At 45.3% G+C, this 25913-nt stretch overlaps 2 protein-coding genes across 13 annotated transcripts in view; one reads left to right on the top strand and one right to left on the bottom strand.

Moving 5' to 3' along the window:
- Nucleotides 1-5442, top strand: part of ZYG11A (zyg-11 family member A, cell cycle regulator) — a 45106-nt gene extending 39664 nt beyond the window's left edge. Inside the window, exon 14 of the mRNA XM_019742793.3 lies at nucleotides 4926-5442. Coding sequence (XP_019598352.1) covers nucleotides 4926-5089 — 164 coding nt within the window. The 3' untranslated portion in view covers nucleotides 5090-5442. The remainder of the gene's footprint in view (nucleotides 1-4925) is intronic.
- A 1979-nt stretch (nucleotides 5443-7421) lies between these two features.
- ECHDC2 (enoyl-CoA hydratase domain containing 2) lies at nucleotides 7422-25584 on the bottom strand. 12 transcript variants are annotated; one of them, XM_088791146.1, is made up of 11 exons: nucleotides 25186-25461; nucleotides 19800-19867; nucleotides 19635-19722; nucleotides 17107-17193; nucleotides 16220-16312; nucleotides 15679-15846; nucleotides 14726-14782; nucleotides 14373-14560; nucleotides 10028-10078; nucleotides 8599-8646; nucleotides 7422-7801 (listed from the first exon to the last, which is right to left on the bottom strand). In XM_088791146.1, the coding sequence occupies exons 1-11, from the start codon at nucleotides 25316-25318 to the stop codon at nucleotides 7724-7726; spliced, it is 1059 nt and encodes a 352-aa protein (XP_088647272.1). In that variant the 5' UTR covers nucleotides 25319-25461; the 3' UTR covers nucleotides 7422-7723. The 12 variants fall into 12 exon arrangements, with proteins under 12 accessions (XP_088647272.1, XP_074190829.2, XP_074190828.2 ...); XM_074334728.2 differs by lacking the exon at nucleotides 15679-15846 and adding an exon at nucleotides 21881-21904 and having other exon boundaries at nucleotides 16220-16309; XM_074334727.2 differs by lacking the exon at nucleotides 15679-15846 and adding an exon at nucleotides 21881-21904 and having other exon boundaries at nucleotides 14726-14785; nucleotides 16220-16309.
- Between the last annotated feature and the right edge of the window lie 329 nt (nucleotides 25585-25913).

Below are 25913 nucleotides of genomic sequence, written 5' to 3' on the forward strand. Positions count from 1 at the left end.
CTGTTTTCCACAGTGGCTGCACCAATTTACAATCTCACCAGCAGTACACAAGGGTTCTCTTTTCTCCCCATCCTCACCAACACTTGACATTTGTTGTCTTTTTGATTAGCCATTCTGACAGGTGTGAGATGATATTTCATTGTGGTTTTGATTTGCAATTCTCTGATCAGTAGTGATGTTGAGCATCTTTTCATGTGTCTGTTGGCCAGCTGTATGTTGTCTTTGGAAAAATGTCTCTTCCGGTTCTCTATCCGTTTTTAAATCAGATTGTATGATTTTTTGTTATTGAATGGTATGAGTTCATTATATTTTTTGGTTATTAACTCTTTATTGGGTATACATTGCATATATCTTCTCCCATTTTGTAGATTGCCTTTTTGTTATGTTGACTTTTTTTTCAGTGTGCAAAAGTTTTGTAGTTTGATGTAATCCCATTTGTTTGTTTTTCCTTTTGTTTTCCTTGCCTGAGGAGACGTATCCAGAATAATATTGCTAAGACTAAAATCAGTGAGTTTACTACCTCTATTTTCTTTTTTTCTGCCCGCTTCTTCCACCTCCCCTTCTCCCCCCCACTCCGGTTCAAGCTGTTGTTTTTCAGTCTAGTTGTGTAGGACACAGTTCCCTGGCCCATGCTGGTATTATGAGCCTTGCGCCGCCCCCGTTCCCGCCCAATGTATGTTCTTGCCTCCTTTGTCACACATTAATTGACCCTATAAGAATGGGTTCACTTCTGGGTTCTCTATTCTGTTTTATTGTGTCTGTTTTTGTGCTAGTACCATACTGTTTTGGTTACTATAGATTTGTAGTGTAACTTGAAATCAGGTAGCAAGATACCTTTACCTTTGTTCTTCTTTCTCAAGATTGCTCTGGCTATTTGGGTTCTTTTTTGGTTTCATACAAATTTCAGGATTATTCTAATTCTATGAAAAATGCCATAGGTATTTTGATAGGGCTTGCATTGAATCTGTAGTTTGCTTTGTGTAGTATGGACATTTTAACAGTATTCTTTCAATACATATTTACATTTATTTGTGTCTTCTTCAACTTCTTTCTTCAATGTCTTATAGGTTTCAAAATACAAGTCTTTCACTTCCTTCATTAAATGTATTCCTAGGTATTTTATTCATTTTGATGCAATTGTAAATTGTATTTTTAAAAAATTTCTTTTTTAATTCATTGTAAGTGTATAGGAGCACAACAGATTTATGTATGCTAATTTTGTATCCTGCAACTTTACCAAATTTATTTATTAGTTCCAGTAGTTTCTTCATGGAGTCTTTAGGGTTTTGTATATATAGTATCAGGTGATCTGCAAATAGTGACAGTTTTATTTTACTTCTTCCTTTCCAGTTTGGATAACTTTATCTTCTTTTTCTTGTTTGATTTCTGTGGCTAGGATTCCAATACTATGTTGAATAAAAGTGGTGAGAGTGGGCTTCCTTGTCTGTTTCTGATCCTAGAGGAAAGCTTTCAGCTTTTCATCACTTGAGTATATTAGCTGTGGTTTGTCATATATAACTTTTATTATGTTGAGGTATGCCCCTCTGTGCCCACTTTATTGAAAGTTTTTATCATGAATGGATGTTGAATTGTGTCAAGTGCTTTTTCTGCGTCTATTGAGATGATCTTGTGGTTTTTTACTTTGTTAATATGGTGTACCACATTGATTGACATGCGGATGTTGAACCATCCTGCATCCCTGGAATAAATAGCACTTGATTATGATGTATGATCCTTTTAATGTATTGTTGAATACAGCTTGCTAATATTTTGTTGAGGATTTTTGCATCTATGTTTAGCAGGGATATCAGCTTGTTATTTTCTTTTTCTGTAGTGTCTTTGCCTGGTTTTGGTATCAGGCAACCATTCTCCACACTGGAGCCAGAGTGATCTTTTAAAAATGTAAATCAGATCATGTCTTTCCCACTGCAGTCTCTCCAGTGACTTCATGGTGCACTTAAAGTAAAATCCACACTCCGTGACCTACAGGGCCCTACTTGCTGGCTCCTACTCCAATTTCTCTCTACTTATCTCAGTACTTTCACTTTAGCCTATTTATCCCTCACTGACCTCAAGCCACATTGGCATTCCTGCTATTCCATGAGTATGACAGGTCCCTCCGGCCTCAGGGCCTTTGTACTCACTGTTTCCTCTACCTCAAATGCTTGTACCTCATCCTTTGCATGACTGTCTCAGGTCTCTGTTCAAATGACACCTCTGCAGGAAGGTCTTCCCAGACCACTTTATTTAAAGTCATCTACTCTCTTGACACCCAATCCTTCTCTAAGAAGGTATGTCTTTATTCCTTCTTAGTACTCATCCTTCCTTCAAATTATCTGCTTATTTACTTGCAGACTGTGGGTCTCCCCCACTAAAATGTAGGCTTCATCTGGCCAGAGACCTGGCCTATCTTTCATCCCTGTGTCCCTGGTACTTAGGACAGTACCTGGCACATAATAGGTACTCAGTAAATATTTGTTGAATGAAGAGGAGAAAAAATAGAAACAATAATGTTCATCACTTAATGGATACTTAAGGATTACATAAATGATAGCATATCCATCCACTGGATACTGATGCAATTTTATTTTATTTTTTATTTTTATTTTTTAAAGATTTTTATTGGGGAAGGGGAACAGGACTTTATTGGGGAACATGTATGTCCAGGCCTTTTTTCCAAGTCAAGTTGTTGTCCTTTCAATCTTAGTTGTGGAGGGTGCCGTTCAGCTTCAAGTTGTTCTTTCAGTCTTTGTTGTGGAGGGCACAGCTCAGCTCCAGGTCCAGTTTCCGTTGCTAGTTGCAGAGGGCGCTGCCCACCATCCCGAACCGGCAACCTTGTGGTTGAGAGGACGCGCTCCAACCAACTGAGCCATCTGGCAGCTCAGCTCAAGGTGCCGTGTTCAATCTTAGTTGCAGGGAGCAGAGCCCACCATCCCTTGCGGGACTCAAGGAATTGAACTGGCAACCTTGTGGTTGAGAGCCCACTGGCCCATGTGGGAATCGAACTGTCAGCCTTCGGAGTTGGGAGCATGGAGCTCTAACCACCTGAGACACCGGGCCGGCCCCAATTTTATTTTTATTGACACACAAGATGTAGAGATATTGTTGAGTGAACAAAACAGGAACAAACAGCATATATATTGAGGCTACATGTAAGTAAAATTACATATGCACATTCACACATGTATTTATGGAAAGAGAAATTGATACCAAAACCAGGCAAACTCTCTTTAAATGAGTTTGACAGCATTCCTTCTTCTTCAGTTTGTTGGAATAATTTTAGAAGAATAGGTATTAACTTTTCTTTAAATATTTGGTAGAATTCACCTGTGAAGCCATCTGGTCCTGGACTTGTTCAGTTTGCTTGATTTCTACTGCTCTGTCTTCCAGATCACTGACCCCATCTTCTGTATCATCTAATCTGTTGTTGAGTCCCTGTAGTATATATTTTTTAAATTGCAGTTACTGAATTTTTCAGCTCTTGTTGGTACTTTCTATCTCTGTATTGAAGTTCTTACTGTGTTCCTCTATTCTTCTCCCAAGTTCGGTAAAGCTCTTTATGACCATTACTTTGAACTCTTTGTTGGGTAGATTACTTATCTTCATTTCGTTTAGTTCTTTTTCTGAGATTTTGTTTTGTTCTCTTATTTGGAACATATTTCTCTATTTCCTCATTTTGCCTAAATCTCTGTGTTTGTTTCTGTGATCACCTATGTCTCCTGGTCTTGAAGAAATAGCCTTATGTTGGAGATACACTGTGGGGTTCAGCAGTACGATTCCCTCTGGCCACCAGAGACAGGTGCCCCAGGGGTATCCCTGTGTGGGCTACATGTGCCCTTCTTTTGTAGCAGGGCCACAATTGCTACAGGTGTGCTGGGTGTGGGGCTGGCCCCTAGAGCAGCTGGATGCAAGGTCTGGTTGACTGCTGCAGGCATGCTGATTGGGCAGGTTGTAATCTTTTTTAAAAAAATAGTTTCCATGTTGTTTTTATATGTGCACAGTATTTTTGGTACTTGCCTTATTTGTGCTTTTAGATCATTATTTCTCTCTGTCTAACTGGCTCTTGGACTGATTAAGAGAATCCTTTCTGGACTGAATTGTGGTCATGTATCTTCAGCACAGTTTTTTATTTGTTTCTGTCAAGTGCTCTAGAGGTTTCTCTCAGGTTGGACTAATTTTTATGTTAGTTTCTCAGCTCAAGGGTTTCCAGAACATTTAGGTAGTATAAATTCAAACCCTGTACCCACTTGGTACTGAGGTTATAAGTTCTCAGGAAAGACTTCTCCTCCCTACTCGTTTATACCCACCTAGAGCCTAGGCCAAGATAAAATGTTTCATTATCTTATCCCTTCTCTTGTCCCTTTGAGAAACCAGCTTTATGCACTGATTTTGCTTCTAACTTAGAATAGAAATTCCTAGATTACTGAAACTGACAGTCCCTTTCTGCCCCAGGATAGGTGCAGGTTAGGTTACATGCCTTAAGTGCTTTCTTCTCTTTGTGTCTGGCCCCTGGACATTTCCTTTACTTTGCATATTCAATGATGCACTTAAATTTTTTTCAATTACGTATTATCCAGCACCTGGTGTTTTCAGCTTATCTAGCTCACCACATTGCCTGAACCTGAAATGTGTAGGATTTTTGTAATAAAAGACCTTCTTATCCTTTTAGCTAGGATTAGAAATGTTTGAAGCATAGACTTGTCTGGAAGTAAGCATACTAAAATGAGCATTTGTTATGTCACTACGCAAGCCAAGCATTATCTAAGTTTTGACCTATTTCTTTTGAATTGACTCATTTTAGGTTATTTCCTGTGTCAAAGTTCTTAAACCTTTGTATCCTTTCTTCAAAAAGGTGAACGTGATGACTTGGGAATATTTAAAAATACCAATTTGTCTATCAAGTTTTTTGCTTGATTTTCTTTCAGCCAGCAAATACTGCAAAATGTTAGTTGACGAAGAAGGATTGCAGCTTTTGTGCAACATCCAAGAGCACAGTGAGGTAGACCCCCAAGCCCAGCAGATTGCAACTTCCATTCTAGATGACTTCAGAATGCATTTCATGAATTATCAGAGACTCCCTTTCTGTTGAATGCCCTTCCTAACCTAAGGGGCTTCAGAGGTTACTCTCTGTTCTCAACAGCCAGACTTCTGCCCTGTCAGCAATTGAATGTTGAAACCCCTTGTTGTTGGAGTTTGTGAGTTGGCCATATTTTATTGCTGATTTTCTGTAAGTTATGAAAAGGTTGCATTTGTGTGATGGCCATGATCCTAATCAAGTTGGAATCATTCTGAGAACACTTCAGCAGATTTGAGATACCGAGCTCTGGACTCAGGGAAGACCTGTGAGCTTGTGTTGGAACATCTACACCAGTTACCTGTCTGTAACCCTGGCCAATTCCTTAACTCCGGAAGTTTGTCAGAGGAAGGGGAAAGGAAAGTCCTGCAGGGAGACCTTGATATTTATGTTAAATTTCATGTTTGAAAGAACTTTCCTCAATTGTTATTCCTGGTTATGTGCAGCCACTGGAAAAGAAGTACATGAAAAATGTTCTGGGAAATATATGCTTGTAAATGTGTTATTTGGAAGACAGAATCTCTGTTGGAGGGGAGGAAAAAGAAAAAAATACCTTTTTTAACCAAAAAAATACCAAAGTACCTTCCCCTTGGGTAGAGGGAAGATAAATATATTTTCTACAATTTTCAATATTCTACTCTAGACCTTTGTCCCTCCAACTTTACACATTAGACTGAGAAGCATAACACTGTACGTATGTGTGTGCTGGAGGGGCAGGGTGGGACTTAAGACTGAGAAGAGAGTGTTTGGATGAAAGATTGTATGGGAACTGTAAATCTCAATCCCTCAAATATTTAATTTGAGTGGGACTGTGACCCAAAACTAAGAGGAAGAGGAAGAGCAACAAAAAGAGTTTGCCAAAGATTTAAGGAGGTGCTTTTCTGAGAACCAGCCTCACCACAGTATAAAGCACGAGAAGCTTTTGTTTGTGACCTCTGCAAAAACCTCCTCTACAGAATAGAGTGTGAACTCCTTCCTGGCCTTATTATTGACAAATAACAAAACATATTTTGCCATTCGTCTGTTTAAGTTTTTTCAAAGAACAAAAATAAATTTCTTTTTTATTAGTAGCATATTTTAAGACTAGAATTTTGTTTTCTTCGCTGTCCACTCTTAACTGGAGTCCTATATACCATCTTTTGGAATCAAATGAGACTTATTCTAAATCATATTCCAAACTACTGCTCACCAGTGTCCCGCTGGTTAAGGGGAATTTGTAACCTACTTCCTTCTACAGTCCTGAAACTGCACTGTATTTTCTCTCATTTACTCTCTGCCTGATTTCAAAAGGGGTCTTGGTTTTCTGACTTGGGTTCTGGTACTTTGGAACATTCTGTTACCAGATACTAGCTTTTGCTAATGTGAGGGTGTAGTGGGAACGAGTCCCTGTTGAGGTCCAATTGTACACGAGGCACCTCTCCAAGTTTTGTGTCATTCACAACAATCCTCTGGAGTAGCTAAGTTTTATTCTCCCCATTTAACAGATGAGAAAAAGGAAGTTCGGTAAGGTTGTTATTTTCCTGAGTAGTTAACAGCTTATGAGCGGTGGTTCTAGGCTCTTCTGTGTTACTCTCCATTCCAGGAAATGAGCACAGCCTTGAGGTACTTTTGTATTTATTACCAAATTAATGTTACTGGTATGTGTCCATGGCCAGGGCTTAGTGACTCTAGGCTGGGCGTAGGGTAAGGAAGCTCAGGCAGGGAGCTTAGATCAGGTAAAGAATGACCACAAGACCACAGTTTAAGATGCAGCCTTCTCTTCCCCTGCCTTCGTACAGAACGGCTACTGAAATGAGTGTGTATATGTGCATGTCAGCCCTCCTTTGTTCCTAAGTGTGTCATCCTCTTGTTCCCCTGTGCTCATACTGTTCCCCTCAACCTTCCTCTTCTTTACCTCAAATGCCTATTAATCCTTCAGGCTTCAACTACAGTGTGACCTGCCCGTTTCCTCATCCTCCATTCTCTCCACCAGAGTTCATTGCTCCCTCCTCAGTGCTCCTGAAGTCTGTTTTATGCAGCCATCAAAGATTTGCCTTGCCACCCTGTAGGTTACAAGAGGTTTTCACAGTGATGATTTCATTTAGTTCTCACAAGAGCGTTGTCCATTAATATAACTCACATTTATTGAACATGAGGTTTTTTTTTTTTAAATCCTCACAACAGCTTCATTTTGCAGATGAAGCCGGAGCACACAGTGAGTCTGGTTCCTGGCGCCTACTCAGCCACTACCAGGGTTTCCTTATGATCTCTATTGAACAGAGTTAGAAATGGGGTAGGGGGGTGTCTTACAACTTCTTGCCATCTCTGGTGAGTACCTGATAACTGAGAGGCAAAAGTCAGGCTGACAGCCAACAATACAAAGGTCCAGTTTTAATTTATCATTTGTGTAGGGAGAGACAGGTGTTCTCCAAAGCAAACCTGGCCGCAGTGATCACCTAGCCAGGGTGAGGAATAGTGAAGGTAGCAGTAGGTGGCATGGCTAGCACCTTAGTACCAGGCTCCATACCAATCACTTTATATCCATCATTGTCCTTGTGAGGAAACGGAAGCCCAGAGCTGAAATAAGGAGGGCAGTCGCACTTCAAATTTTCCTTCTGGATCCTGCCTTTGAAGGCATGCATCTCCCATATGCTTAAGGTGAAATGGGCGTCACTCGCCCACAAATCTGGGGGGCCGCTTCTCCCTGAAGGCTGCCATGCCCTCTAGCCGGTCTCGGGTAGGGATGTTCTGAAACAACAACAGAATATTAGATTGCAGGGGAGCGGGGCCAGAGGCAAGTAAATTGCTCAAGTTTGTCCAGCCCATGACAAGGCCAGCGTCCAAGTCTTTCCATTGTTTATGGACTCTGCTGTGGGACCATGGGAAGGTATGGGCCTCTGTGGCTCCTTAGTCTCCTGGGAAAGGCAGGCCGCCTGTCCTGAATCTGTGGCTTGTCAACATTAGCCTCTGCTTGCACACTGCTTACATGCCTCCAGAGACTTACAGTCTCCTGCAGCAGTCTGACAGGAGGCTTTGCAATAAGAGATTTGGCTTTGACTCCTGATGTGTAGCTCATCACACCAGGCCCTGCAAATCTCAAGACTTTCTGCTTAGGAGAATTTGGGATATTTATTAACCTGGAGGTTAGTATGTTTTACTTACTCATGAGTCAGGGCTAAATAGGTCAGCCACAGGTTTACCACCCCACCTTTGAACACACACAGCCTGCAGGCTGTAACCAAGGCCTTGACATCCCACGTGTAGCCTGCCCTCTACAGAGGCCACTGTACAGAGGGAGCCATTCTTCAGTGTCAAGTAACGCTGTGTTCTGTGATTCTTTGGGCACTAAATGGGGCAGGGTATACCACCATGAGATGGGTGAGGAAATGGTCCCAGAGAGAAGCAGTCCAGGCTAATTGTGAGCGGTGAGTGGCATAGAGTGTGACTGGGTTGGGAGGAACCTACTACATTGGTCACGTATTGCACAAGCCCCACACCCTGGCTGGCCTGGCCTCTGCTTACAAGCATTCACAGCCGCCACGTACCTGGGCATAGCACATCCCTTCAATGGCCATCCCTGATGCAATGTCCACCTGCGAGAAAAAAGTGGTACTTGGATCAGCCTGATCTTGTCCACCTCCATCTGGACTGGGAGCCAGCCCACCCTACTGCCTATACTGTTCCTCCAGCAAAGAATTAGTGGCTTGCTGTGCATCAGTCATGGAAAGAGATGAATCTGGTAAGGGATGCCTTACCTGGAGAGGAAACACCGTAACTAATAAAACAGTGCTAGGACAAATGGGGGCTGCGAGAGTAATGGGGTGGGTTACACACAGCCTGTAGAGCAAAGGAGAGTGGATGAGCTGTGTTTGCACCGCTCCTGGGCTGCGTCACCACACCTCCTTTCATCCTCATTAGCGAACATTGCAGGCTTTCCATTGCCCTCAGGAATAAGCTCCTGGGCTTTTATGACCTGGCCCTGGCAGCTTCCCAGCCTCTACTGCCCAATGCTTACTACCTCTTCTAAGCACTGTTCTAAGAGAAGTGCCCATGTATGTACGTGTAAACTCACTTTTCATGGCAAGGGTTATTATCCCTACTCTGTAGCTGAGAAATCGGAGGCATAGAAAGGTCAAGTAATTTGTCTAAGATCACAACAGTATGTGGAAAAGCAGGCCTTGGAACCGAGACGGTCCAGCCAGAGCCTGCGCCCCTAACTTTCGTGCTGTGTTGTCTCATTCACCCCTTATTCCCATTCAGTACAGTTGCTTATTTATGCAACTGTGCTTTTGCTCATACTTTTCCCTTTCTCTGGAATTCTCATCCTTCCCAAAGCCGAACCCTAGAAAACATTCTCTAACCCAGCACTACTCAGTGGGACAGCACAGCTCGAACCTCTCCAGGATTTCTGCTTGGTACCCCTAGCTTTCTATTAGTGATTTGGATCTGTATCTGCCCTCTCCCCTCACTGGAGGCAATGACCATATTTGACTTCCGTCTGTGTCGCAGTTCCCAGCTCTGCTCTAGAATCATTGTGTGGTGAATGAATCGAGTAAGTTGATGTCTAGGGATGGATTAGCTGCCCCAGCCCAACCCTGAGCCCTGTCCTTGAGGCCACGTCACTGACCACTAGCACAAACCCAATAACATGGACTGGGAGCCATACAGACCTGGGTTCTTACGGTTCTGTGGCCCTGGATAAGTCATTTACCCTTTTGGAACGCCATTTTCCTCCTCTCTCCAAGGGAGAGAGATGAGGATAAAATGTAATTTGGAATATCACCTGGCCAACTTTCCATTTTGTAGTTGGGTAAACTAAGACAAAAAGAGAGGGGTCAGACTCTGTTACAAGAGTGCAGTTCCTGAGTTCTTTCCAGCTGTGCTGTCAGTCTGTGCGAGCTATGAAAGCACTTGCCACCTCTCAGCCACCCCACTAACTTTAGGGGACCCAAGCCCTGATCAGAACCCTCTCACCTCCATTCCTCGATCAATGGCTACTTTGCCCAGCCGCACAGCAATGGGGGCCTAGGGAAAAGAAAAGGCTTGGTTGAGGGGCCAATCAATGCTGATGCGGTGGGGGTGGGGCGTTGCAATAAAGAAAGGCATAGTTCCATGGACAGGGAGGCAGAGTTCCAGCTGTTGTGTCATTAGTGTTAGCACCTACTAGTTCTCAGTGGATGCTCCTTTTCTGTAATGAAGGAAACCTGACTGATCCCTGACCCTTCCAATCCTGACCACCTTGGGTTCTTGTCCTTTAATCCATTCCTACAACATACTGCAATTTACGAAGTGCTTTTCCACCCGCAGACATGTCTAATGGTGCTACCCACCCTTCCAGGATGGTGCCATCTTTAATTAAGGCTCAGGGAGGTGAAGCACTTGGCCACGTCTATCCAGTGAGTCAGTCGTGAAGCTTGGATTTGATTCCTAGTCACCTTTCCCACTGCTGCTCCCTTCCTCTACCCTCTCATCTCAGCAAATGCAAACCTCCACTGCAAGCAAGTTTCACCTCAGCAGAGTCAACAATGGTCAAGATTGGGAACTTGGGCTTTGGAATCAGACAGACCTGGGTTGCAATCCCAAAAGTGAGGGGCAGCATTTTGCACAGCCACTTGGAAGCAAAAGCATTAAAGTGGCCATCTTTGCTTCACTGGTCTTGCTTCCCATTTGCTTGTGCCACAGCAGGCCTGGTAGTCCATCCCCAGCTCGCTTCCAGGCAAGGAATCATTTACTTCCTATAATATTCATATTGTAATGTTCGAAGTTTTTGTAAGACTTTATCAGAAAAAGAATGATTTTTAAAGTTTGTTAGCATAGAAGCTATAAATGAAAAAGTTCTAGTTAAAAAAAATGAACTTCAGATTGGGAAAAATACTACAAATAAAGTAAAAAACTTGTTAAATATATTTGTGATACACAGATGAATTTCCTTGATTTATAAAAAGCTAGTATAATTTCTTTTAACAAACATTCATAATGGTATGAAAAGGTAGTTAATTCACAGGAAAAGAAATATAAACAGGGGTTCTCAGCTTTACTCTTAAAAAATGCAAACCAAAACAGGTGCCCCTTTCACCTTACACTAGGTCAATAGTAAAATGTTGGTAATGCCCACTATTGCTGAGATTAAGAAATAGGTATTTGCATACATTATTGATAAATTGGTATGAAACTTTAGGAGGGCAATTTAGCAAAAACTGGCAAATGTTAGATGCACATGCTCTTCAATATTGCAACTCCATGTAGGAATCTACCCTACAGATGTACTTCCAGAAGTACACTTATACTATGTTTCCCCGAAAATAAGACCTATCTGGACAATCAGCTCTAATGCGTCTTTTGGAGCAAAAATTAGTATAACATCTGGTCTTATGTTAGATAAGACCGGGTCTTATAGTAAACTAAGATGGTGTCTTACATTAATTTTTGCTCCAAAAGTCGCATTAGAGCTGATTGTCCAGCTAGGTCTTATTTTCGGGGAAACATGGCACATCCAGACCATGAATGAAAAAGTGTGCGGTTTTTTTTTAAAGAATGAGGTCAATAAGTATATGCTGAAATGGGAAGCTACAAGATATTAGGTGGAAATAAAACAAGGTTCTTACTAGTATGTATATTATTCCATTTGTGTAAAAGGTGCTGGTATGACATGCCTTTGGGGAGAAGAGTCAGGAGAACGGAGAACTTCGCTTTTTGTTTTATACTTCATACTGTTTGAATTTTTTACTATGCATATTTTAATTTCATGCCTTTTAACTTTCCCTTAGAACTGGATTAGCCTCTAAAGGTATGTTTCTTGTCCCCTAAACCATTCTTAAGAGGAATTTAGAGTTATTTAAATATATGAGTATTTTTGCATTACTTACATATGTAATCAACATTTCTGGAAGAATATTCATACTGTGAACAGTGGTCATCTCTGGGGAAAGGGATTGGGGAATTGAGAGCTGTTTGGGTGACCAATTGGTCCAGTTTGCTCGTGACAGAAGGGTTACCAGGACATAGGACTTTTACTTTTAACTGGGTCAGCCCCAGGTAAACAGGGTCACCTGGGACACTCTATGTTTCATTTTTACCTATGCCCTTCTTATTCATCTGTTCTATTTGATATGCTTGTCATATATTACTCTTATTTAGGTAACTAATAAAGAAACTGATTTCTCACCAAAGAAAATGTAAAACTATATAGATACAGTTTTAATATACTGTATATGTCTGTTAACATGTTTATGTTTCTAAATGTACAGACGTATATATGAGAATTAGTAGACGTGATAATTTCACATTATTTGGAAATGAGAACAGTGGGTCACACTGTGGCCACAGTATGTTGAAGTAGAAAACAGCCAAATCCATATTCAAAGTATAATGTCTGTTTACTATTTAGGGGGAAAATTTGAGTGGTAAGTTGCAAGCCTTGCATTTATTTAAAAATCTGTTTGGGGCCTTCTGTCTGGAACCATCGGATTCCCTAGTCTTGGTGGTTTGTCCACTAGAGGGCAGCCGTCTACCACACCATCCCTGGCACTCACCCCTCCGGGAATCCTCTAGTCTCGGGCACCCAGTAACTCAGCTGGAAGTTGAAGGTTTGTTTTTCAGGTTGCATCAAATGTCCCAGCATTGGCATTAGTGAACTTTGTAGCACTAGATTCTGGTATGCTGGTGTTTTGGTATGCAAAGCTACTTTAAGTACTGAAATACTAGAACTTAATGTTAGTGGAATACCATTATTTCAGTATATTCAAAAATCTGAAATCGGAATCATCTTGAGTCAAGCTCAAAGTCCCTGCTATTCAGTTCATGCAGAAAAACACAAACCCTACAGTCTACAAGTCTTGCTAGATAGGACCCCCCTCTGTGGGAGTGCGAAATCAGAAATTACCATCTACCTTGAGTCACAAGAGTTTCGTATTAGTTCCAGACTTTTTGACCAAGTATAATAGGAACATGACAGCATTAAAATTGTCCTGGTAGTAGCATCAGACTCTGTTTATATATGATGAAACTTGGGGGGAAAATGATAAATGGTTTAAGCCAAACTCACCATCAGTTTTTAAAAGTTAATAGCCCCTGCCCTCACAGATCTCGAAGTTATAAAAAGAGGTAGGATTATTTAAATAGGCAGAGAATTATTTTCATGATTAATTCAAATGCTTTTATCTGTTAATATTTATGGTTAATGTTTTTATGGACATTTTTTGCTTTGTAACATGTTTGTAACTGTTTTGTTTGAAATGCTTTAAATAGTTTTATAGTTTTAGAAATTTTGTACATATTATGCACTCTTAGAATATAATACCAGTATTGTCTTTCTGGTAATAGACACTTGCAGTCACTTTTGATGACTTTGATGAGCAAGCCACTTAACCTTTCTGGGTCTGTTATATCATAAATACCATGAGAATAATCAACTCAATCTGGGTTGTTCTAATAATTGAGGCACTGCGCAAGTACCTAGGATTGTGTCGGATAGATGGGAGATGCTCCGTATGGGCTAAGTAGTGTTTATTATAAGTCAGTAAAACATGGCTCCATTTCAGCTGCTTCCATATCATTATGGAAACTCGGGACCTTCCTCTGGGTCCTTTTAGAGTCATGAGAAGCCAGCAGAGCCGCTCAGGCCCTTAGAGACCCCATCAGCCAGATCCTGGGTCCTGCTGCAGACTTTGGGTCTGGCAGCTGGTAGGATTACCCTAGGCAGGGCCTAAACCTATTCCCTGGGTCTCTCAGCCTTTTGTGAGATTATGCTCAGAGGGTACGTGAGGATTTAAAAAAATGAATAGGTCTTAACATATCCTATGTGATGTGTTTCAAGACTTTCCACCATGCCGTATGGTCAGAAAAGAAGGGCTCGTAGTTTATTTGCTTTAGAATCTTGCTTTTTCAGTTTTGGGGACATTTTAATGTTGTTCTGTCCAATATAGTAACCACTAGCCACATGTGGCTGTTAGCATTTGAAATGTGGGAAGTGTAACTGAGAAACTAAAATTTTACATTTAAATTTAAATAACTACATGTGGCCATAGGCTGCTTTAATGGACAGCACAGGCACAGAGCATTTCCACCGTCTCAGAAAGTTCTGGTGCTGGTCTGAGGATTTTCAAGCTTACTTGATTCCAGTCTATCAGAATTCACTTTTCATTTTACCTTAAAATTTGATTTAATTTTGTTTCCTGGATGACTGAATGGATGCAGAAACTCCAAAGAGGGTTAATTTTATAAGTCTAGGTGAATGCATCTTGTGTGGTCACATGGGTCACCCTGGCCTCCCCACACGTGTGTCCCCGTGGCACAGGCCTGTGCTGGGCTGCCACCACACCTGGGGCAGGATCTCCTGGGCCAGTTCTCGTGCCCGGTGATAGGCGGCGTTCCCCTCCTCATTCTGGGCCACAGAGTGGTTCACCAGCCCCAGGGCCTGCGCCTGCGTCCCACTCAGTCGTCGGCCCGTGAAGATGAGCTCCTTTGCCAGGGCCACCCCTAGGCATCGAGGCAGCCTCTGAGTCCCTCCTGCCAGGATGGAATGGGGTGGTCAATCAATATGGGAGGTGGGAGCCCAGAGAAGGCCCAGGCTGGGAATTAGCCAAGACTTCTCGGAAGCAGATTGAGTTAGGATGGGATAGAGTGAAACTGAGCAGGTAGAGAAGGACTGGTGCTGTGGGTGAGGTTTGTTACCTGCTCCTGGGAGGAGCCCTCGGGTGGTCTCGATCAGCCCCATGACAGCCGAGGAAGCTGCTTAAAGAGAACAAAGTGAAGCCCCCACCCTCTCCTCCAGTGTCAATCCTTAGGGAGAAGAGACACCCACTTCTGGGCTCTGCTCACCACTCCAGCCAACCACTTCCTTCGCGGTCTGGCTCTTTGGAAGACCCCCCCACCTGCAGATCAGGAAGCCCAGGCCCTCATCCTACCTCCCCACTGGTGGAGGAGTGCATCACCAGGCATAGCTCTTACCCTCTGAGCCTCTTACCCTTCTTACCCTACCTTATAGGTGGATAAAAGATGGCTACCCCTCTTGTGCCTGCTAAGGATCAAATGAGGTAATGGTGCTGGGAACAAGGAAGGGGTTCCTGGAAAGTACCCAGTACCTGTTTCTGGATTCATGGATTCTTCGCCTCATGTATTTTTGCTCTTGTCTGGACTAGAGTGTTAGTGACTCCTGCTCCCACCACAGTTATTCCTCCCGGCTTTTCATCAGCCTGAAATTTCTGTATTCCAGTCCACATCCTCTTTTCAAGTTCTACTTCGTCTGAGAAGCCCTTGAGTGTCCCACGCCATAGGCTTCTCTCGAATTCCCTCAGCACAGGCCGTCTGAACCCTGCAGTGTCCGCAGGAGGGAACGGCCATCACTCCTGCCTATGAGGGGTTTTACCTTCACTCTCTCCTGTTGCCAGAACTGCAAGTTAGTTGCCTTAAACATGGGCCAGTGAGAAACAGAGTTGGGGCTATGACCTGACTGATATTTTGATGCCTTCTCTTTGATATGCGTTGTGTAGATAAAAGCTACTTTTAAATGCCTGGAGTTACACATTTTTAAATGTTCTTCCTGCGGTGGCAGGAGAAAACGGAGGGGAAGAGTCTCACCATGACGGCACTCAGACTTTTCCTAACTGCCTCCAAGAAGATCTCACCTAACCACCAAGGCAGTAAGGTTGAAATGTGATCTATTGCCTTCTTCATCCCTTCCCTCTGTTCTTCAAAGCTCCAAACCTTGGCTGGTGCCAATGAACCAGAGGGTAATGTTCCTGCCCAGGTATGCTGGTGATTATCTGGGCTGACAGACTGTTCCCGTGGCTGACCTTTTTTCAAAAACATGATAAATAAAGCTAATTTGGACAGAACTGGAAGGTTAAACAACTAAACTTTGTCCCCTTTGGCCTTCCCTCTCTGTACTCTTTTTGCTGTCCTGTCAGTAATGGCTCTGGGCTTGGTAGAAGCATTCCTGAGATGAGGGAAGCTGGTGCTGAGAGGTGAGGGGTTCTATAGCAGTCGGGCTGAACCAGGAGGGGAACCGACTTCTGCCTGAACTCCCTCTGTGTCCCCCACCTTGCCTTTAGTTCTGCTGTTGGTTGGAAAACCAAGAGCAGTGGCTGACTTTGTAGAATCGAGACATACCCTGTTTCACTAACCCTTCCCTCCCCACCCTGTCCCACCTCTCCCCCTGCCCAGTACCTGCTACTCGGAGGTCACAGGCCAGGGCAAGTTCCAGGCCTCCACCCAAGGCAAACCCATCCATAGCTGCAATGGTGGGTGCAGGGAAGGCTGCTGTGGAGAGAAGAAGGGCTCAGCCTGTGAAGCCCTGGCAGGATCAGGACAGGGACTCAAGGTTGGGGAGGGGCTAGCTGGTTGGGACAGAGGGCCTCAGTGGTCCCAGGTTTGGGGGCCTCACCTGGTGTCTCAGCCAGGTTATTTTAGAAGGTGGCTTTCCCATTGGGGTAAGGTGTGGGATCCGGTGGGGAACCAGAGTGGGGAGGTGGGCTGGATGATCCCTGCTCAGGCCCCCATCTCCTGCTGGCCACCCTGGGACTGGCCCTTCTGCTCTTCCTCATTCTGTGTGCCAAGCCCTGTGCTGGGTGCTAGGAACACAGAATTGAACAAAACATGGGAAGACCTGTAAACAGGCAATGATGACCCAGGGTGAGTGCTCTGATACAGGAAGCTTGGAGTAAGGGTCAGAGGAGGCTTCCTAGAGGAGGCACGAGTGGCCCTCAAGGATGAATAAAAAGTTCACGTGGCTAAAGAGTGATATTCCAGGCAGAAGAAACAGCATTGGGAAAGCCTGGAAGCATGCTTGGTGAACCTTGACTCTTCTGGGGTAGCCATGCTTGAAGGCAGGGAGAGGGGTGGCGTGGAGGGGTGGGGGTGAGGGGACAGAACTAGCAGGGACAAAGGCTGAGGAGCCAGCACTCTGAGAGAAATGCCCTCTGAACTCTTGTCACCTGTCTCTCCACAGAGCTCACAACAGAAACTGTCTTCTCCTTAGAGTAGAGCATGGTGGGTGGGGCTGGGATCAGCAGGGCCCCTGAATGCCTTCCTCTGCCCGATTCCAGGACCCTCACCAATCTTATTCATCAGGCCTCGGAGCCGCTGGACAAAGACCCCCACTTCCGCCTCACTCATCTGCTCCCGCTCCTTCAGGTCTGCACCTGCAGATGGTGAAGGGTAGGTGACAGCCCTGGAGCAATAACCCATTATTGAGTCCTAAGCTGTTAAAGGATCCAGCAAAGGAGACTTGAGAAGCAGCCAGAAAGGGAGACGAAACACCAGGAAAGCATAATCAGGGAAGCGAGGAAGGAAAAGGGGGAGGAGGTTAAAAAAGGAGAGGTGCAACAATAAAGAAAAATTGGATTTCATCAAAATTAAAAACTTGTCCATCAAAGGACACTATCAGAGAGTGAAAAGAGAGCCTACAGAATGGAAGAAAATACTGGAAAATCCCATATCTGATATGAGATTAATATCTAGGATATATAAACATCTACAACTCAACAACAAAAAAAACCCACAAAGAACAAAGACTTGAGTAGACATGTCTCCAAAGAAGACATACAAATGGCCACTAAGCACATGAAAAGATGCTCAACATCATTAGTCATTCGGGAAACACAAATCAAAACCACAATGAGGAAGCACTTCACACCTACGAGGATGGCTATTATAAACAATCACAACACAAAACAAGTGGTGTGGCTTTGGAGAACCCTTTGGTGCATTGCTGGTGGGTTTGTAAAATGCAGTTGCTGTGGGAAACGTTTTGGTGGTTCCTCAAAAAGTTAAATGTAGAATTACTGTGATCCAGTAATTCCACTCCTAAGGGATATAGCCAAAAGAATTGAAGGCAAGGACTCTTACCTGCACACGAATGTTCATAACAGCATTATTCACAATAACCAAAAGGTGTAACCAACTCAGTGTCCATCAATGGATGGATGGAGGAACAAACTGCGTATGTACACAATGGCATATTACTCAGCGATAAAAAGGAACAACGTTCTGATTCATCTATGCTGCAACATGGATGAACCTTGAGGATGTTATGCCAAGTAAAATAAGCCGGACACAAAAGGACAAATGTGTGATTCCAATTGTATGAGGTACCTAGAATAGGCAAATTCATAGAAACAGAAAGTAAACCAGAAGTTACATGGGCTGGGGACAAGGGGGCATGGGAAGGGATTGCTTAATGAGCACAGTTTGTGATGATGAGAAATTTCTGGAAATGAATAGTGGTGATAGTTGCACAACCTTGTGAATGTATTTGATGCCACTGAATTTTACACTTAAAAATAGTTAAAAATGTAAACTTTGTGTAATGTATATATTTACCACAATTTAAAAAATATATAAAATAAAAATGTATTGCTTTTTCCCAGTTTTACTGAGAAATAATGGACATACATCACTGTATAATTGATTACTTTTCAAAAGGAGGTAAGTGGGGCCAAGGAGGCTGAGGGGTCAAGTAAGACGCGAAAGGAAAAGTGAGTGCCAGATACAGGGGCACGAAGGTGGGCAAGGACCTGGGTGAGAGCAGTGACCGTGGTAGGGCCATCAGAGGCCAGATGGCGGGGGCTGAGGGGGGCGAGGGGATGTGTATAGTCTCTTCCAGTCCTAGACCACATGATAGCAGAGCTGGGAGAGCGCTTGGAAATCTTTGGTTAGTTCCAGCCCCTCAGTGACAGATGGGGAAACTGAGGCCCAGAAAGGGGCAGAGACTAGCTCAGGATTCCAGAGCAAGTCGGGGGTAGACCCAGACTTATGGCAGCCCTACTACTTCCCTGTGCTTACCTGGGATAGTGAGTAGTGGTGTTACTACAGGGGGCATGAAGTGACCTTGACAGTGGAGGCCAGACAGAGATGGAGATAAGGAAGAGGCCAGAGTGGGGTTAGGGCCTCAGCCAGGGCCGCTGGGTCAGGCAGACTGGTCCGCATCCTGGTCCTGCCAGGGTTGGACAAGTGTGGACTCCAAGCTGGGCACCACGATTCCCAGCAGCTCAGACCTGGGGACTGAGCCATGTCCCTTTGAAGACTGGAAGTCATGCTTCCCCCTTCACAAGCACTTCCCGCCTCTGCAGTGACCCCCATTACCCTCTCCCCAACCATCCCGGCTTAGGTTCTTAGCTGCTCTCATTGACTTGCTTGTTGTGGGTCTGGGATGTGGTATTTCCAGCCTTTGAAACAAGTTCGTTGTGCTTGCCGAGTTGTGAGGACCGATGGTGCAGGGATGGTGGAGAGCTTTGAGGACGGGGATTGGGCACAGGGGCACGAGGCTGGTATTGGCCACTGACCTTGTGAACGTCTTTGGACTCAGTTTCCTCATTTTCTCAATGAAGGGTCAGAACACAGCATGATGTGGCCAAAAGATTAAGGAGGGTCAGAGGGGTCAAGTTCAAACTAAATTGTGTTCTACCTCTTACTAATTATGTCTACCCTAGGCAAGGAATTTTACCTGAGTCTTTGAGTTCACATCTGTAAAATGGGAGTGAGTCCTATGCTAGAGCTGACCTAACCCCTCCCACCAACCCCTGCAGGCTGGTGGGAGCTCTGCTGAGCCCCAGGGTGGGGTAAGGGGAGCAGGGAAACCCACCTGCACAGAACACACCCTTCACTCCACTTCTGAAGATCAGGACACGCACTCGCCGATCTTCCTGCAGCTGGGCCAGAGCTTCCAGCAGCTGCAGAGAAGATCTTGTCAGATACCTCCCTGCCCAGCCCCGGCCCCAGCCCTCCCTGGTATTCCGCCCTTTCTCACCTCACTGACGAAGACATTTCCCAGGGCATTGAGGGCGCGTGGTCTGTTCATCAGAATCTCAGTGATTCCTGCAGGGGACCAGGCAGCCTAGGGTGAGCCACCTGGTTTGCTCACTCCTGGGCTGGGGGCCTGGGCAGCCTGTATGGCTTGGGAAAGTCACACACACACAGGCCTCAGTTTTCCTGACTGGGCTTGCTCATCTGCCCCTTCTCCTTCGTCACCTCCAGTGTGCTCGCCTCCTGTATCCCCAGGGCCGCCCAGCACACCTGGCCAGCCCAGAGCTCTCCTCTGAGCTCTGAGCCTGAATATCCAACTGTCCACTTGATATCGCAACCAGCATGTCCAAAAATGATCCATCTTTCTCCTCTCTTGGTGAGCAAATGACCTCACTGTTAACTCAGAAGTCTGTTGTGTTGCCTCCTTATCCCTTACCCATGAAATTTACTCAGTCTCTGACACCTGACAATTCAACCTCTTAAATCTCAGATCTTTAAGCTCATATCCCTCCTTGCAGTCACTAATCTGGTACGGGCTCTTTTCTTAATTACATGGATCACCCAGGTGGCCCTCTTGTCCTCAGTCTTGCTCCCCCTTCTCCCTCTGCATTCATGCCTTCATTTGGGTCAGAGTTATCTCTCTAACCCAAATCCAACCATGTGCCTCCCATTTTCATCAAAATAAAGTCCAATGTTTAGTAACACTCACAGGGCCCCCCAAAAGTCGGGCCTTTGTACCCCACTCTGGCCTCAACTCATCCCCCAAATCCTGGCCAGGTGTGGGGAAGAAATAGCAGCTCTGGGCAGGGGCCATTACCTCTCCTCTAAAATGTCAGGGATGCACTAGAGGAGTGTTTACCAATCCTCTGGCAGTCAAAGGCCCCTTATTGTTCATCTCCCGGGTTCTCAGCTTTGTTTATAAAACAAGCAGTATTTGTTAAGATGGTATTCTCAGTGTGAGTTGATCGGAGACACAGAGAAGGGCCAAAGAAAGTTTCAGGGTTCTCAAAGGTAAGATTTCTAGCCCAGAGTTAGAGAACTGTGGTCCAGGACAGAGGACTGTAATATTCAGGCTAGGTGGGTTTCCTTAGCCTCCCAGAAACCTTCAAAGAGCAATTTGAGCCCAGCAGTTCTGGATGGAGGTCCCACAGAGCAACTCAGATGTCCCCAACATCCTCTCCAGCTCTGGTGCTTCAGAAGAGAAAATGTTGCAACTTTGAGGAAGAGAAACTGTGGTGGATACAGAAAAACCCTTCGGGAGTTGAGGAAAACAAGTCTAGGTCCAAGGTCATTGTAGCAGACAGAACCTAGAGTGGCCCACATGTTCACATCCTAAAGAATCCCCTTCCCATGGGATAGGACCTGTGAATTGCTTCTAACCAACAGAGTATAGCTAAGGTTACAAAATGTCACTTCCAAGAGTATATTGAATTACATGGCAAAGGTGATAAGATATTACTTCTGTGATTAGGTTACAGTGTATTATAAACCTGTTCCTAAGGCACACTGCAGAAACTTGTGGGCCTATGGAGAGGGTCATGTGGCAAGGCACTGTGGGCAGCCTCTAGGAGCTGAGAGTGGCCCGCTGGCCAACAGTCAGCAAGAAAATAGGACTTCAGTTCTACAACACACAGGAAGTGAATTCTGTCAACAAGGTAAGGAGCTCGGAAGCAGATCTCTCCCCAGTCAAGTCTAGATGAGACCACAGCCATGGCCAACTCTTGGATTGTATCCTGGTCAGACCCTGAGGCAGAGAACCCAGCTAAGTTGTGTCTGGACTTCTGACCTACAGAAACTATGAGATAATAAATGTGTGTTATTTTAAGCAACAACAATTGTGGCAATTTGTTCTTGTGGCAAAAAAAACTAATAAAATCACAAAGTCCTGGGACTGACAGAAACTTTCTCCTTTTTTTACTTTCCGGTTCTGGCTTTTCTCACTGGCTGACACTCCCCGGTCTTTCATCTTTATCTCCTCTCTCCATCTCCCTCTCTCAAAGTACTAGCTGCCAAATCTTAAAATGCTTCGCTCAAGTCACAGCTTAGTTGCACACCAGCTCCATGGCCTTGGGCCAGTTCCTTTACCCTTCTGACTTTCAATTTCCTGATCTGTAAGCAAAAATTATAAAAAGGTTGTTATGAGGATTAAAAGAAATAATGTACATAGCCAGTTTGTTGGTACAGTGATCAGGGAAGACATATGCTGGGGAACGTCTAGGACCCCAAACATGTTAGGAACTCCAAACTGGGAGCCCTGCGGAGTCAGGCAGGGTGTCTTTCATGCATTCATCTGACAACATTTCATTTGCACTACTACGTGCCAGGCTCTGGAGAAATAAAGAGGACTCAGCCCTGTTCCCGTCTTCTTAGTTGAGCCCTGATCCTGGGTACATTGCCCTTTTGATGTAGAATATTTTCTTTGTGCCTGGATCGTGTCTCGTGAAACCGAAGAATGGAAGCACGGACCAAGGAGAGACGAGGAGTTGTAAAAGAGGATAGTTTATTAAAAAGAAAAGGGTTAGCTCCTGAGAGGAAGGGGGTCCCAAATGGGGTGTCCAGTGACCGAGGCAAAAGCTCTTTTGTACCTTCCCTTGCCTGTTTGGGGAAAGGGGCTGGAGCCTTCTAATGGAATTTGTCTATCAGGTTTGCTCTGTTTGCCCATCCTGAAGGGATTCGAAATAAATCCATTCCTATCTATCAGATCTGCTCCTTTGTCCTGCCAAAAGGAATTTACGAGATGATAACCTCAGGTCTACTTTAGAACCTGGAGTTTCAGGATATGGCTGTCTTTTGTTTATTTCACCAGGGACCTTCCTGTCGGCCTAACATGCTAACTAACCTCTCACTTTCTGGGCCCCAGCAGTGGGGATGGGTCTGTACCATACCCTCCCCACTCTTACAAAACCCACCACACCACTGGCTGATGATTTCCTTAGCAGCTGACCTAGGGTCACTTCTGTCTGGAAGGCTTGGACCACAGGCTAGGTGATGTGGGTGAGAGTCAACAAAAACCACTGGAAGATAGTCTAGAGACTAACTGGTTTAACAACTCCTTTCTACATAGAAGGGGAAACTGAGAGCCAGAAAAGAAGAGAATTTGCCTAAGTTAACAGCTGGACCCAGCTAGTGTTAGGACAAATTTAGGCCAGGAACAGGAACCTTCTTATCTAAAAGCCATCTTGTCTTGCTTTGTACCCTTGTACTTGCCGGCTTGTGTTTGCCTTAGGCCTGGAGAAGCCACCTGGAATGTAGAAACTATCTTGTCCTGTCTTGCTTTGTACTTTGTCTCCTAGGGGCTTGTGATCAGTGGACCTGGGCGGGCCTGGGCAGTTCAGACGGAGGCCTGGAGGCCAGGGTGTGGAGCCGGAGGGCTTGGTCATGCCCGAAACCCTTGGTTGCTAGAGCCAATGCAACGAAAACCCCCTGAAACATTGAAGGGGGAACAACCTCCTTCACCCCCTCCTATAAAACTCCATACACCTTTTTGCTCGGAGAGGTTATGGTCTTTTCTAGTCTGATTTCCTGCAGCACAAATACGCCAAATCAATTCTAATAGACCAATTTTGATCTCCCATGATTCATTCCTCCGGCCTTGCCTAGCAGCTAGCAATACTCATTCTCAAAGAGCTAACAATTTATGAGGGAGACAGGTCCAAACATGTGAAAAGCGAAGGGAAAATGAAGCGCAGTAATTCCAGAAGGATGTATGTAGGCAGAGAGGACCCAAGTCAGGGACGTAGCTAGAACAAAATACAGAAGTGAGACAGCTTAAAATGAACCCATGGGTCGAAGAGATAAGATGGAAAGGTCAGGGTATAGTGGAGAACCATGAACTCCCTGCGAAGAAATTGGAGTAGAGCGGTATAGAGTGAAGAGTGGTTAACAAGCCAATCCCATGTTCAAGGACAACAGGTAAAATGTGACAATGCTCTGGTGCCATCGCCCAAGAGGAAAACAGAACCTGTCTGTCAAATGACCCCAAATCATTTTGGGGGAGGGGCTGTTTCACCTGTGTGGGAATCTCCTCAGCCTCCTCCACTGATCCTCCTCGATTTCTTTATCTCCTTCCCACATGGACCTTCTCCCACCTTCTAAATGCCCTCTGGCAGGGGCAGAGGATAAATCTGCCGATCCTTGTAATTTCTGGACATAACTTTCTGCTCTTTGCAAGTGAGCTCTAAGGTCTATGAGCTTGGATAATTTATTTTTTTAAACTGATGTACAAACTTTTGTACAGAAGAAGCCGTGATGACCTAATAGTTGAGAACAAAGGTTTTGAAATCAGCCCTGGTTCAAATTGCTTAACTTCTCTGTGCCCCAGTTTCTTAATCGGTATAGTGGGGAGAATGCTTATAACTATCTCAAGGCAAACGCTGTTCCCAGTTTGGCAGTGAACTAAACATGAGAGTAAGGGTTCTTCTCTAAGACCCAGCAATGCCAGCTACCCAGAGAAATTCTCACCTTCGACTTAGTCGGTCGCTGGCACCCCCTACATGTCCATCAAGGGTAGAGGATGCACACCAGGGAATAGTATACCACAGCAGGGAGCAAGGAATTAGATTTAAATGGCAAAGCAGCTCTTCAAAACTTAGTATCCACCGGGGGGGGGGGGGGGAGAGAAAATAAGAGCTGTAGAGTAGAATGCCATCGGTGTAAATTAAAACACTGACACAAACAATGCTACGTCAAATACAGGGAAGAGGGGATTGGATTAGGGAGAAAGTAAAGACTAGATAGAGAACGGCCTTGCTGCGATGGTAACGTGGAGTGGCGTGAGGAGTGTGAACAACAAAACAAACAAAAAACAACACGCAATCGAACGTGTTTCCTGCCAGTGATCAGCGGGAACTTTCCTCTCAGAGTCAGCGGGGTTCAAAAGTCCGCCAGCTGCTGAGGGGCCAACACTCTGCGAGGGGACGCGCCCTCCTCTGCCCTCCTCTGCCCTTCCCTCCCTTCTCTACCCTCCCTTCCCTCCTCCCTTCTTCACGACCTTGCAAGAAGAAGCTGATTGGCTCCGCTGCCCCAGCCCCCACGGAACTGTGCCAGGACCCTTGACCCAGGAGGGATACCAGGCCTTTTAAAGTTCGGGACGGGGGGGTGGGTGCGGTGGTACTTGTGCCTGGTCCGAATGGGGGACTGAGAGGACCAATACTGACATAGAGTCCCACCCAACTAGGGTTGGGGCGGCCAGTAAGGTGGTCACCCACTCGCGGGCCTTCGGAGGCTTGGGAAGCCTAGACTGGGACGCGGGGAATTAGGGACCAAATTCTCAAACACACTGAGAGACCTGCTTTATCCTTATCCCTGCTGGCACTCGGTTCCCCGCTCTTCAGCCCTGCCCGGGCGCACCCCAGCCGCCTCCTGGGTGCTCCCCGGGACAGCGCACTTACCTTGGTCCGGACCCGCCAGGGAGCGCACTTGGATCTCCCGGTCCCTGGCAGTCCCGTGGGAGGCGCAGCCGCAGGCCTGAAGGGGCCTCCAGGGCCGTGTTAGGCGCAGGGCGCTGGTCAGGGCGCGCTGCATCGGGGCGCAGGCTGGGTAGGTGCCGCTCGGCCTCCACCCCTCCTCTTCCACTGAAGGCTCGCAGCTCGGTCGCGAGGTTCCCGCAAATTGCTCCACCTACGGGCGGAGAGGCCCTCGCCGCTCCCCGCGCCTCCTGGAGATCGGGGGACCTGGGTAGGGTAAAGCCCAGCTCTGTTGTGTGATTTGAGGCAAGGCTGTCAACCTAAGTATCAGTGTTTAATCTGTAAAGTAGGGATAATAGTGCCTACCGGCAAAGATAAAGCAAGATGCTAAAGTGGCGAGAACAAATTTTAATCGGTAATATGCTATTGCAAAAGGAAAGTGTCCAGCGTGAACTGAACTCAACTGGGCCGGTAGCCGGAGTTCCCAAAAGGGTGCGAGACCCAGTCCACCTCAGCCATCGGGAAAAACAAACACTTTTAACTTAGTACTAACCATTCGGGTTTAGGTCCTCTACTATGAGGAGTGTGACCTGAAGCAGGGTCTAAGACGGATCAGGGGTAGGCCAGAAACCGGACTCACAAAAAAGTAGCCTGGGGAAAACATTTGGAGTGTTGGAATTTGTCTTGTATCCTGTTAAAAGTGGTAGTTTAGA

The sequence above is a fragment of the Rhinolophus sinicus genome, chromosome 14, assembly GCF_057876585.1.
Source record: "Rhinolophus sinicus isolate RSI-liver-muscle chromosome 14, RSI-T2T, whole genome shotgun sequence".
Taxonomy (NCBI): domain Eukaryota; kingdom Metazoa; phylum Chordata; class Mammalia; order Chiroptera; family Rhinolophidae; genus Rhinolophus; species Rhinolophus sinicus.

Bases quoted from the DNA above. Each gene is read 5' to 3' on its own strand.
- ECHDC2 (XM_088791146.1), bottom strand. From the start codon at position 25,318: ATGCAGCGCGCCCTGACCAGCGCCCTGCGCCTAACACGGCCCTGGAGG. The intron at 19,723-19,799 runs GTGAGAAAGGGC...TCTTCTCTGCAG, and splicing joins GAAATGTCTTCGTCAGTGAG to CTGCTGGAAGCTCTGGCCCA. The intron at 15,847-16,219 runs GTACTGGGCAGG...TTTTGAAAAAAG, and splicing joins CTGTGACCTCCGAGTAGCAG to GTCAGCCACGGGAACAGTCT.